Here is a 14,212-nt window from a genome sequence, read left to right on the forward strand (position 1 = left end):
TGGGGGGTAGAACTGTGCTGAGGGGATGAAATTGCTCCTGCTCCCCCTTCTGCAAGAGCAGCTCCTCTGAGCGGAAGGCAGAAAAATTCTGTGTGCCTTCTGTGCGCAAATGGTTGTATACAGCAAGCTGATAGCTCTTTGTTCAGGACACCAGGATGGCTAGTAGATTTTGCTTGGCTGTGCAGATCACAAACTCTTTGGACCATTTATATGGTTAACGTTCATCATTCAAGTGGCTTTGATTCTTCTCCCATTTTGGCTTCAGTAGGCTAACTTTTCTTTTGGTCCTTATCTCTATGACTGGCAAAAACCTGTCTACTCCCTAGTGATGGACATAACAGACATCATCCATGGGAAGGTGGACGATGAAGAAAAGCAACACTTCATTCCCTTTCAGCAGTAAGTATTTTACATTCTGGCTACTTTGGCCCATTGGTATTGGGTACAGAGTCTTGACAGGGTCTGTGTAATTTTTTTCTGAGAAAAACAAAACAAAGAAAAGCAGTTTTTTTGTAGGAGCAAAAGTAGGCTTGAATGTGTGGGCGCTGGTGTCATTTCTGAAAATGGAAAGGAAAGTGGGTGTATGGCTCTGCCTCCTTAATGAAAAGAAGTAAAATAAGCAATGCAAAATGATCAGAACTGTGCAAATGTAAGAACGTAAGGAAAGTCCTCTTGGTAGATCAAATTCATCATCCATCAGCATTCTGGCCCATGTTCAGTCTGACAGTTGAGAAAATATTGTTTCTGGAGGTCAGTGAATGCTCAGGAACAGAAATTGGGATTGGGGAAGTTGCCACCCTCTCTTAAGAAAATTTAAGGGCCTTTATGTTTTTGGAAAGTGGCTGGGTATAGGTCAATGTTTCCCACAGTGCCTAGCTAAATGCTTCCAGGAAGTCCAGAAGCAAGGCCTGAAGGCAAATGGCCTCCCCAGCAACTAGCATTCAGTGGTATATTCTCTCTGAACCTTTGTTTTCCTGGACCTTCACATCTCTGCATATTCTACATGCTCTGTTCCTGCCATTTGAGAGACTCTTCTTCAAATTAAGAATCACCTTCCTGCTCTCATTCACTATGGATGCATGGAAGGCTCCGGAACTCTCACTTATTACCGTAATTCAGACCCAGGCTGGTGCCTTCCAGCCTCCTCTTTATACCAAGTTAGGCTTTATGTGAGAACGGGTAGACCAGGCCTTGTGTTTAACTATGAGATTGAGATTGAAGATACTGACTGATTGGAAGTTCACTTCTGTTTCTCTGGTTGGCAGGATTGCCATGGAAACATACATCAGACAGAGGCAGTTGATCATGGCACCCTTAATAACATCGCACGTGATTGGAGAAAATGAGCCCCTGACGTCGGTTTTCAACAAAGTCATTGCTGCAAAGGAAGTGAATCACAAAGGGCAAGGTACACACATCAGAGGAGAAGACTGTTTAAACCTTCCAAAGTGGGAAGGGACTTTGACAGAGGGAAGGAATGAGAGAGTCCATTTGTTAGCAAGCAAATTAATTGCTTAGGATGGTTCAACAACAATCAAGATCATTGGAGTGTGTCTTATACTGGCTGCTGCTGTGCTGGAGACAGATGCAAATGTTGCTTGTTTGCCTCAACTTACTGCTATTGATAACAAGGGTGGGAAACTCCCTCCTGTGTCTGTTGGCATTTCGAGCTCTTTGGATAGGCTGTGTATCTAATAAATGAGAGAGGCTGCAGCTCAGAGTGACAGAGCACCTGTCTGGCCTGCAGAAAGTCCCAAGTTCAGTCCCTGGCATCGCCTATAAAAGGATCTCAGGTGTTTTGAAATAACCTGTCTTTGCTTGGAGAGTCACCACCAGTCAGGACAGACGATACTGAGTTAGATGGACCAATGGCAACGTCGTACATTCATAGGTTCATATGATAAGAAATTTTTAAAGGGCATTTTGAAAAGGAAATCATAAGCTAAAGGAGAATAGCTGTGGATTTTCCCCTCTGAGCAAGAGTTGTCAGGTACTTTTTAAGGATAGGGCAGTATCAAATGAGTCCCACCACATCAAACCTAATCATGATTTGGGTATAATTGCAACCTACTGGTAGTGGCCAAGAAAAGACTCCAAAGGCAAATCTCACAGGACAACAAATCAAGTGTAACTTCCAAGAATTAAGCATTGTTGGACACTTTGGAGGCATGGCCAGACATTTGGGCTTGCTTTCAATTTGACATATTTTGTCAATTTTTTAATCCCACCACCTCTCCAAGGAATATAAAATGGCATCCATTGACACTTCCCTCCCTTTACTTTTCACAACAGCGCTGTGAGGCAAAGTGAAGTTGAGCGGTAATGATTGGCCTCCAAAACACCCAGTAAGCTTCAAGATAGAGTAAGGATTTGAACCTGAAACTAGGTGAGGTTAGGGCCAACCTGAACAATTCCATAGCCCACTTGAGAAAACAATGCTTTTGGGGCCACATCTGTGAAGTAACATGAGGCATTTGTTGATCACATTTTTATCCCTCCCTTCCTTAAAAAAAACTTAGAAAAACTAAAAATAAAAAACAACAACATGATCCTCCTTTCCTCTGTTTTTTCCTTGCAGCAAACCTGTGAGGTAGTTTGGCTGAGAAAGGTTTCTGTTCCCAGGTCACCTAGGGAGCTTCACGGCAGTGTGGGGATTTGAACCTGAGTCTCCCTCATCTTTATCTGACACTAACTGCTAGACCGCTTCAAGATGGGTAGCCATGTTAAACTGCCTGCTCACTCAGTGACTCATGAAAGCTCATACCATGCTACAAATGTTGCTAGTCCTTAAGGTGCTACTGGACTCTTACTCTTTTCTACCACCGGACCGCGTGGGACTCTCACTCATTTCACCTCTGTGCTTCTGCACAAAGTGGTGAGGAGCTGCCCACTGCTCTGTCAAGAATAATTTTCTATCTGCTGCTGCTTTATTTCAAAGCAGTGATTCATTGTCAAAGAAACAAGCTATTCTTTCAAAAGCATTCCATTCGCATTACTTTGAAAACTGAGCATTTCGGAGCAGATGACTGCTTTGGCGATGGTGAAGATCAAAGCCATGATTTGCTGTAACTTAAAATTCAAGTGAGGCTGGTCAGGGTTGGGAGCGGGTGGACGTGCCTATGCTATGTTGGGGTTTGAACTCTGATACTAGAGATTCAAAATATATATTATTTTTTTGAGTGCTGGCACAATGCCTCTCACAAGGAAGTTGACAGAAGCTTAAGCCAAAATCCTGCTCCCTTTCTCAGATCAAAAGAACACTGTGTCATTTAAACTCATTCCCTTCCATGTTAACATACTTCCGCAAACCCACATGTTGATCCTGAAACATTAGTCGGCACGGTTCCTCTTTTGTTGACAACTTCTTCAAATTCTCCTTGAAACCACTGGTTGAGTTAGTCGGCTGATGTGAGACGAAGAACAAAGCCTAATGTGAATGTAACTCTTGGGGGGGGTGTTGAGTGGGGTAATATCTATTCTTTATATGTGTAGCTGCCTTAAAAAGAGTCAGGTCATTAGTCCATCTTGGCTACTCTGATTGGCAGAGGCTCTTCACGGTGTGAAGCAGAGAAAGAGAGTGTTTCCTGACATTTCTTACTTGAGATCTTTTAACTGGAGATAGCAGGGGGTTGGATCCTGGACCTTGTGTGTACCAAACAGGGTTCTCAGCAGGGAAGGGTCTTTCCCAGAATCTGGTTTCCTAGTAAAGGATTAATACTGTTGCCTTTGGCATGTGAAGAGTGTGCTGTACCCGTAGGCCATAGCCCCTTCTCACGTCATATGAAGTACAAAGGATAAGCCAGATAGTTCTGTCCTTAAAGCAGCATCAGTTCCTGGAAAACAAGCCAAATTGAGCTCCTGTTCTTTTATGTGTGTTGTATCAATGTAAAGTTATCAAACAAAAACAGCATTATGCCTGAGGCGCGTGGGGGTGGGGGACATCCAGGGGAAAATAGTTTTGTACTGTCTTCTTCAATAGTATTAATGTCACATCCCCCCCCCCCTTTGTTCTCCTTCAGGCCTCTGGGTTTCACTAAAGCTACTTCCTGGTGATTTAGCTCAGGTTCAGAAGGACTTTTCACATCTTGTTGACAGATCGACAGCTGTGGCCCGCAAAATGGGATTCCCAGAGATTATTCTTCCCGGTGTGTACTTTGTTGTTAATAGGAACGACTCTTAATGTTTGTCTGGTTTCTTTGTGCTGTATTTTTATTCTTCCCTTCTTCCAGGGAGCTTAGGGCAGTGGACAGTTTTTCTCCCTGATTTATCCTCACTACCACCCAGGAAGGTAGGGAACTGGAATATGGCAATTAGTCCTGAAATCAGCCAGCATCCTTTGTGGCTGAGCTGGGATTTGAACCCAGGCTTCTCTTGTTTAAGACTCCTGAGAGCTTCTTACAGATTGATGTCTGGGCAATGGAAGGAAGGAATACAAGGATCATTTTCACAGTTCAGGGGATAGTCTAAAGCAGTGGTGCTCAGCCTTTATAGACCCAGACCCAAAGGTGAAACATAGTGAGGAACAAGCCAAGGGTAAGAGTGGTGAAGCCTCTCCACCTTGGAGTGACTTTGCCTGCTGCTCCTTTCAACACATATGCCTAGAGAGATAGGAGGCATTACTCCCTTGATCTTTGTGCAATTGCACTAACAGCAGGTTTTACCATGAGGTAGTAAACAAATGGCAACTCTGTAGGGGGTCATGGCCTGCCAAAGGCACTCTGTGACTCAATTGATGGTCCCAACCTGCTTGAAGACCACTGCTGTAAAGCACCATGGATGGGCATCCAGAAATCTGTCAGCCAGCTTGCAGAGCCAAGTACCTGGTCCCTTTGGCAAGGAGGATGTGTAGCATCTCATGTCGCCTCTCCTGAGTCCCCATCGACAAGAGACTCGTGTAGTTTCTGCAAACAAGGCCCTGCTTGGTATATCGCCACCTTTGGAAGTAAGGTGTGTGACAGCAAAAGACTGGGCTTGTTTGTGGTGGTGGCCCAGCTACGGAATTTCTTCCCTTCAGTTTGCCAGAGTTTCAAGCACCAAGGGAAGACTTGAGGGGGAGGGGGTTTGCTGGCAAAGACAAATACAGGCTGGCTAAAAAGCCCCCAGTTTTTGTGAATATACATACAAGACCATCTTCAAATATTTATGTATGCCGCCTATCAATGCAAGTAGCTCGAATCACTTCACAACAAAATAAAATTGATAAACGATGTAACATCTCCATTGATTTTTTAAAAAAATCTCCATTGATTTTTTAAAAAAATGTTAAAACAGATCTTAAAATAGCAGTGGTACAGAAGCAATAATTCACCAAGGGATAGCAACCATTAAAATCCAAAGCACAGACAAACAAAAGCAGAGAGGAATGAACCAAAAATCACTCAACACTCCGTTAAATGCTGCCAGATTTGTTTAAAAATAACAAAATGGAAAGAGTCTTGATTTGGTGCCAAAAATATATAGCAAAAGTGTTAAATGGGGGGAGAGTGGGAGGGCAGCCACTGAAAAGGGCAATATCCCTTGTGGCCACCCACCTCACTGCAGAAGGCAAGGGGGGACACGAAGGAAAACCTGAGGCGAATAATGCTGTTTCTGGACACCATGGTGCATGGGGAAGTGATTTCTTGAATCCCTAAGACCATAAAGGGATGTATAGGTTAAAACCAGCACCTTGAGTTGGGACCAGATGCAGACAGACAGTGAAGATCCTTCAACACTGGAGGATTGTTGTGATGCCTGTAGTTCACCTTTGTTAACAGACCTGCTACTGTATTCTGGACTACTTTGAGGTTTCAGAACTGCCTTTGGGGGCAGCCCCATGTAGAGTGTGTTACAGTAATCAAGCCTGAAGCTGAGAACAGCATGTAATGCTGTGGCCAGATCTTGCTTGATGAGGAAGGGTCACAGAAATCTGAGTATCCCTCTATACATCCCAATCAAGCAGCCTTCTCCGGATGCAAGCCTGCTCTCTCAGAGGGAGTAGAACCCTACTCAGAGTAGGCCATTCAGTTCCATGATCACTATCAACGAAAGAATCTTCAGTTTGTGCTTGGATTGTGCTTCAGTTCATTGGCCTACATTCAGCCCATTATCATGCCTTTGTTCCATATGCTAATAATATATGAGAAATGTTATGTCAATGTCTTGTAGATGGAAAACTATTTCTGGAGCAAAGCTGATTGGGAACTAACATTGAATAGTTTTGTTTTTGTGCTGCATTCCAACTGTCCCACTTGGACAGAGTATCATCATCTGCATTGTTTCAGGTGATGTTCGAAATGACATCTATGTCACCCTGGTCCATGGAGAGTTCGACAAAGGGAAGAAGAAGACTCCCAAGAATGTAGAGGTCACCATGTCCATCCATGACGAAGATGGCAATCTTGTAGAGGTAGGGAAGGGGGTTGGGGACAATTGTGTGAAATAAATATTGAAGTATGTATATGAGTGGCCTCCTTTGCAGCTTGAATGAAGTCGCCAGTGAGCAGATGGCTAAGTAAAAGAAGGTAATTTTTCACACAGGGATGGCTAACTAACAGCATTTGCTATATGAGATGGGAAGATAGCCACTAGTTTAGCTGGATTTTAAAACACATAGGACAGATTCATGGAGGAGAGGCCTATCAACAGGTGTTGCTAAAAGGAACTCTGAGTCCAGAGGCAATGTACCTTCGAGTATGAGGTGCTAGGTGCAGACAATGCATAGTACCCTGTTTGTAAGCTTTGCAGGGGAATCTGGAAGAGTGTTGGAGAACTGAATGTTGACCTGGATGGCTTTTCAATCTTATTCAGCAGGGAAGGTTCTTATGCTCAAGTAGATGTTGCTCACCTCTTTATTTTTTTCTGGGTAATCTAGAATGAAATTATGAATATGAATACTGCGCTACAGCTGAGGATGGGGTGTTGGGGGGGGTAGCACAATTTCTAAGTTTCTATGACAGCTGAGTTTATTTAATTTTGAACTGGAGTTATCATGAATTCTCATGATGGACAGGCGGCTGACCATCAAAGCCTCCAGTGCTGATGTGGGCCCATCTTATACCTCTTAAGGCTGGGGAGAATCAATACTGCATCCAGCCAGTTGGCTTATTATTCTTGAAAGTTTTCCATTAGTTGAGCCAGCACTGATGAGTTTCAAGGTCGCATTCTTGATGACTAAAATGGTAGTCAGTGTGCTAGCCTCAGCAAGTGAATCATGTAGAATTCTTATTTCGGCATTGTGTGCTTTGGAGACTCTTGGTAATCCTGAAATGTTTCAGCTCATGACTCATGATAGTGAAACATTGCTGTCACATGCTGAAAGTGGTCTTTTATTTGTTTCTTTTTATTTATTTATTTATAACATTCACATCCCATCTTTCAGAAAGCAGAAGTACCTGAACCCTTAGAAAATGACAGCAGTGGTTGGGTAGGTTCATATGGGAGTAAGCAGTCCTTAAAATATGCTGGTCCCAAACAATGTAGGACTTCAAAATGTCAACAGGTGCACCTTGAATTCACCAGAAACAAATTGGAAGCCAGCATCAATGGACCAAGATTGGAGTGATGTGGTCCCTATGACCCACTCCAGTCAAAATCTTAGCTGCAGCATTTTTTCCCTCCCAGCATGATTTGTTTGGCAATATTTGTAATATCTTGTCTGGTTCTTTTTCTTTTCCTCTTTTTCTCCTTCCTTCCTTCCTTCCTTCCTTCCTTCCTTCCTTCCTTCCTTCCTTCCTTCCTTCCTTCCTTCCTTCCTTTCATGTGTCGTCCAAAGAAAGCTATCCATCCAGGGGCTGGTTATGAAGGTATCTCCGAATACAAGTCAGTTGTCTACTATCAAGTCAAGCAGCCATGCTGGTATGAAACTGTAAAGGTGAGATTGTGCATTGGGACTCACTAAGTAACAGTGGTGTCAGAATTGTTCATATTTCCCCTGTGGTGTGAATGGGGTTATTTGGTAAATACATTGTCCAGGAAACCAGGATTATGAGAAGAAGAATCTGGCAATGCAATATTTGTTTATTTCTTCATCAGCACGATTAAGGTACTTCTCTACTAGCTAGAAATATGATATTTGGTCACATGTAAGTCAGGATTCCTTTGGCCAGAAGAAAAGCCTGAAAGTTGGATCTTTATAGAGCTATGAAATATTTGTACAGATAGGTGTTACTGCCATGATAGCTAAAAACTGGATGATGCATGTACAGTCCAAGACATTCTGACTGCTAGAAAAGTGTAAAAATAGGACATTTTAAGGTTAAGTGAAGTGTGCATCAGGTCATGTAATGGGCTGTGGAAATTCTAGTGTGCCTTTACATATTTGAATCAGTCTTTGTAGGGGTTTATAATATTTCTGAATGGCAACCAGGAACATGCACCAGTTCTTACTGTGTGCAAGCTGAAATTGCTACAATGAAAATCCTTCAATGAGATAATAGAATTTGATCAAAATTAAGCTAAGTGAATAATAAATGGTATAGGGTGGGCATATTTTAGGCCCCAAATTTAATCGGGATACAGTTGGACAAGTAAGGAATCACGTCCTTGTCGTTCACCGTACCCATCTGCAGACTTATAATTTGCACAGCACTTATATAATGGATTTGTTGCAGATGAAAATGGTCAAACATCTTTCCTGCTTAAATATAATAGAAAATTAATTCTTATCAAGTCTCTCTTTCCATTTATGTTCAGTAGCTTTGCAATGGAAAAATTAAGTTTGTCCTACATTCTGAGCATTATAGTCTGTGATGAATATCATGGCTTTGGACAAGCCAATTTGGATACCTTATTATCCCTTATTTAAAAACAGGAAATCATGCTGCATCTGAGATTCACATAAATATAAATTGCTAATCTCTAGTGTATGATTTGCGAGCAAGCTTAGTATATATTTCCACAAGCAATTGAAGTTGTGTTGGAATAATGGCCAGGTTTGCAGGTACAGTTCACAAATCACATTGATGGTGGCAGAAATGCAAATCTTCTCACTGTTGACTTGGGCTTCTTAAACCTTGTGTTGCATTTTTGGGGGGTTAGGAAATGACATTCAATTTATATCCTGCCTTTTTATTGCTATTCTCAGGTTGGCTAGTAATATTACTGTTGTGCAGTTACAATAATTTATTCTCAAACAAAGAGGGGAGAAAAGAATGATGTCATGGAAGATGCTTCTTGGTAGAAACTCAGAGATCTGGATTTAGCCACGCTCTTGGCTGTAGTTATTTAAAGGTCAACAGCCCTATAATATAGATTAGGTTGACAGAGTGACTGGCTCAGAGTTACCCAGTGAATTTCATGACAGAGTGGGAATTTGAGCCTGGAATTCCCAGATGGTAACCATCAAAACCACTATGCCGCACTCATTCCAGGCACCACAACCAGCAATTGTGTCCCTCCTCCCCCGTACTCACATCCAGTGAATTCACACAATATGAGCACTCGGGGTTTTTTGTTTTATTTTCACACATGTTTTGTAAATGGCTGTCATTCACATATGATTTCTTGCTGCCGTATGACATACAGGTGTCCATCGCAATAGAAGAGGTCAGCCGCTGCCATTTGAGGTTCACCTTCCGTCATCGCTCATCACAGGAATGTAAGTACTTGAAAACCAAAACAGAGATGAAATTGTCCACCTTTTAAGCTTGAGGCAGTAGAGTGTTTGTTGAGGTCACAGATCTAATTAACAAATTATATTACAGTTATTGTTAATAGTATCATTACATAATGCTGGTAAAATAAGGTCTGTTCCATAAAGAGGAGTATGATTCAGAGTGATTATTCCAGCAGAGAATTTTTCTTTTCCTGCAGCACGAGATAAATATGAGAAGGCGTTTGGAATGGCCTTTGTGAAGCTGATGAATGCAGATGGTACTACCCTACAGGATGGCAGGCATAACTTAATAGTCTACAAGGTACTCGCTTTTTTCCATGGGGTGTGTGGGGGAAGAACAGTTGCTCTCGTAATGGAATTTCTCTATATTCCCATCAAGTTCTCCATCCCCTAGACAAAACTTAATGAAATTTTGATTGGCTGTATCTAAGACTGTAGGGTTTTAAGTGTCCGAAGTTTGCTTTTCTCGTTCAACCTGCAGGGTGAGAACAAGAAAATGGAAGATGCCAAATGCTATTTAACACTTCCTGGCACCAAAGTGGAAATGGAGGACAGGGATGGTCTGTCAGTCAAGCATCAGCCTCACGTAACCAACTTTACTCCAACCAAAGACAGCACCAAGGATAGCTTTCAGATTGCCACTCTCATTTGTTCTACGAAGCTGACACAGAATGGTAAGATTTACTGCTGACAGAACAGGAACAATGCAGAGACGTGGTATCCCAGATCAATACAAGTAGTGCTGTTGTTCATTTAAAGAATCCTTCGTCTGGGTTAGGCAACCGCCATACATGGGTGCTGAATGGCAACATGCCAGATAAATTTGCTTGGCAAGCAAGGCCAGTTCCCTGCCCAGGGGCTGAAGTGAGGGGCTGGAGCTCAGTTTGCTCCCCATGTGTCTAGCCAAGTACAGCCCTTCTCTCTCTCTTCCTCCCCTCCCCTCCATTCACCCAAACCCCAGCATCCTCACCAGCAGGGCCGGCTCGCGAACTAGGCGCTCGCCTAGAGCGTGCCGGCCCTTAGGGGCACCAAACTGGCACCCGCCCCCCCGCCAAAAGCCCTGCAACTTTCTTGACCGGGTGACTGCTGCGTGCCGCCAGGTCTTTCAGTGCGCTCAGAAGCGCAGCCGTCCTCCTCGTGGAGGAGCAGGAGCCACTGGGCTCCCCACCCCCAGGAATTAGTGGTTAGGAGTGCAGACTCTAATCTGGGTGACCCGGGTTGGATTCCCCCACTCCTCCTCCACATGCAGCTGCTGGCGTAGCCTTGGCTCAGTCAGCTCAGTCAGCTGTTCTCTCAAGGGCAGTCCTCAAAAGAGCTCTCTCAGCCCCACCGACTCAAAACCTTTCAGATTTTGTGTTGTTCATTCTTCCTAAAATGCATTTATGTTTGAAAATTGGGGGGTGCACGGGGGGGGCACCAGAAGGTATCCTCGCCTAGTGTGCAAAAAAACCTGGGGCCGGCCCTGCTCACCAGTAAACGTTGTAGGGGTTTTGACTCATGGGTCAAAGAATATTGCCTACCTTTGCTGTAACTGATTAATCATATAGGTTTTAATCAGGTTATTCATGTGTGCATATGAATAAAACAATGGCTAGGGGAAGAATAATATTTTTTTAAAAAATGGGTGGATTAGCTAAACACTGTAGCCCTGACTCAACCTTCATTGCTTGTATGGACATTTTATTATATTTCCTTGCTTAATACAGATTCAAATGTTGAGAAAACATGTGGTCTTCCTGGGACTGTATAATCCAAAGGGGAGGGAGAGTCACTTCTCTGTAAACTCTCCCAAGTAGTCAGCTCCCATGCTTGGAAAGCTAAACTGTCTGAGTGTTTATTAGGCTGCGCTGTTGTCACTGTCTTTGCAAAGTCAACAAGTAATTGATGGGGGAAGGCATTCTAATATGTAGTGTCTCTTTGTAGTCTGAAGGACACAGGCACAGAATGATTGCACCTTTTTCTAACAGTTTTGCTGCGTGTTGGCATGAGCCCCAGAGGACTATGCTAGCTAAGTGCTTTTCCTGCTAGTTTGGCTTCTGTGCTACTTATGGCATTGAAATGTGAATGCAGCACAATGGGATGGGCATTCTTGTGATTTTAGAGTGGACTGTACGGCTATATCCAGTCACACAGTTCTGAAAACTTAAGTGTGCATGAGTTTTCTTTATATATATAAAACATTATATATATAAGCTACATAATCCTGATATTATCACCATAAGTGTAGTTGATTCATTAAAAATGGTATTTCATCTTGTTCCATTAAGTAGTCCAAAATTGGGAGCCAAGTAGCAGAAAAGTTAGAAAGCATGGAGGCAAAGGCTAGAGGAGAGGTGTTAAGTATTATTTCAGCCATGATGTAAAAGTCCCAAAGATTCTTGTGCCAGGGAGATAGGTTTGGGGGATGTGTGTTCTTCCATTGAGTAGCAATTGCTGTTTGAGCAGCTGAGAGAAGGATGGGAATGAGTGAGTTTTCTTAACAAGGGGGCATCTACTTGTGCTGGTTTACCCTGTTTTGCTGCAGCTCACTGAGATATTACCACCAAAGAAATTTTGTTCCTGAGGGTTAGCATTGTGGGGTCTGCAGTGTGAGGAAATAATTGGTGGAAATCATTACCCGCTCTTAGGAAAGCCTGAGTATCCTTGAGTCTTCAGAACAGAGATAGAGACTTGCTCAAAATCATCCTGTAAGCTTCATGGCTGAGTGGGGATTTGAATCCAGGTCTCTCCAGTTCTAGTTTGATATTCCTACCTCTATGCTATGCTAGCTTTTTGTTACAGCATTTTCAGTTTCACAGAATGTTTGAAAAATATGCAGGCCATGGTCTGGATGGCTCTGGCGGGCCTGATCTTGTCAGATCTCAGAAGCTAAGCAGGGTTAGTGTGTGGTTAGCACTTGGATGGGAGACCACCAAAGAAGTGCAGGGTCACTACGCAGAAGCAGGCAATGGGAAACCACCCCTGTTCATCTCTCGCCTTGGAAACCCTACAGGGTTTCCAGTTGGCTGTGACTTGACAGTACTTCCCACTACCATAATATGCACACTGTCAATAAATGGGCATGATTTACAGATAAACAAGGGCAGTCTAGGATTCCAAATGAGCTTGAAAATCATGCATGGTTAGCAATGTATGTGTGGTGCTAAGCTGAGTGAACATGTTCACTTGCATAAACAAAATGCCGCATTAGGGAGCAGTCCCAAGCAGGTCTACTCAGAAGTAAGTTTCATTAAGTAACTAAAGTAAGTGTTGTTAGATAAGTAAGTAACTCAAGAAAATGTTGCTAGGATTGCAGCCTTGATGTCTTAACTGGTCCTTGGTGTTTGCGGCTATTCAGGGGAAGGAGGGAAGCACCTTGCTGTGCAGTGATCTTGCTGTCCAGTGATCTTTTATTATTGACCATCTATAAAACTGTGTTTTTCACAGCGACCCTGCAAGACAAATAATGATTAATTTCAGTTTAAAGATGGGGAGCTGACATTGGAAGTAAATTAATAAGCCCTCTCTGACAACTAGTTTATGACTGAATGGGAGTTTGAACCCTGGTGAGCACCATTGCTCTTTCCTCTTCACTGTGTTGGGTCTCATTTTCTGAATGAGAGTTAACATGGAATTTAAAGCTTCCTTTAAATGCTTCTCCAGACTCAGCATTTGGCTTTGGGTCTTGGATCTGCTGTTCCATAATACGTCAGGTTCCAGACCAGGACTGTAGTTTTCCACGTCACAGATGTCCACTCATGATGATAAATGGCTTCTATCTAAATCCTCCAGACTGTCTTGAAAGCCTTATTTGTCATTTTTTGCTAAAATTGTTGCCTATAGAAGCCTGTGGAATGGTGGAATAGGCAGAACCCAGCCAGCAATACTCTGTTTTGTTGAAGGGGAAAAAATAAAGGAGGCAAAGCTGTTTATTGAGATGATTCTCAGTTGATGAGCTATCAAACAGCTTTTCTTCACATTATCATAATTCAGACTGTAGTGACAGACCATGGTTTGTCGTTATGTGGACAAGTTTGGGGGCATCCTCAAGCTTGGTCCTTCTCCCTTTCCCTTGCACATGGCTTAGACATTAAACACTTCCACTGTAGCAGCAACTCCTGGTTTGTTGTTTCATCTGGATAGCAAGCTATGGTTTGCTTGCTTGCCTCCAAGCTAAAATTCCAAACCACAGCTTGAGTGGGAGGCAAGAGAATAAATTATAGTTTGTCATTCAGATGAAATGAAAAGTTACAGTTTACTGTGCAAATGTGATTGTGCCATGTGAAGAGAGGAAGAAAGAATAGATGGAGAAGATGAGCCCCAGGATCCCCCAGTACTGTTTGTGTAATAAGAAATCATGCCGTTCACTCTTGCTAGAAATAAACATCACTTCACTCTCTGTCTTGGTCTCCTCTGTGTTGCTTGTTGATCTGCCCCTAATTCATTTTTTTCTGGGTTTTTTCCTTGCAAGTTGACCTACTGGGGCTGCTGAATTGGCGTTCAAACTCTCAAAACATAGGACACAATCTGAAGAAGCTAATGGAAGTAGATGGAGGAGAGATCGTTAAGGTATACTGTGCAATCAGTTTTGAAAGCATTTGTGAATGCACTTGAAGGTTCTTCCCAGCATCTCATTCC

General features: G+C 42.9%; 1 protein-coding gene across 1 annotated transcript in view; it reads left to right on the plus strand.

Annotated features, from left to right (window-relative positions):
• Positions 1–14,212, plus strand: part of DOCK5 (dedicator of cytokinesis 5) — a 178,144-nt gene that overhangs the window by 83,133 nt on the left and 80,799 nt on the right. The window contains exons 11-19 of the mRNA XM_015427785.1: positions 327–399; positions 1,266–1,408; positions 4,020–4,145; positions 6,264–6,388; positions 7,754–7,852; positions 9,505–9,577; positions 9,793–9,896; positions 10,077–10,269; positions 14,046–14,143. Coding sequence (XP_015283271.1) covers positions 327–399; positions 1,266–1,408; positions 4,020–4,145; positions 6,264–6,388; positions 7,754–7,852; positions 9,505–9,577; positions 9,793–9,896; positions 10,077–10,269; positions 14,046–14,143 — 1,034 coding nt within the window. The remainder of the gene's footprint in view (positions 1–326; positions 400–1,265; positions 1,409–4,019; positions 4,146–6,263; positions 6,389–7,753; positions 7,853–9,504; positions 9,578–9,792; positions 9,897–10,076; positions 10,270–14,045; positions 14,144–14,212) is intronic.

Source organism: Gekko japonicus, unplaced genomic scaffold (genome assembly GCF_001447785.1).
Source record: "Gekko japonicus isolate JY-2015 unplaced genomic scaffold, Gekko_japonicus_V1.1 scaffold498, whole genome shotgun sequence".
In the NCBI taxonomy this organism is placed as follows: domain Eukaryota; kingdom Metazoa; phylum Chordata; class Lepidosauria; order Squamata; family Gekkonidae; genus Gekko; species Gekko japonicus.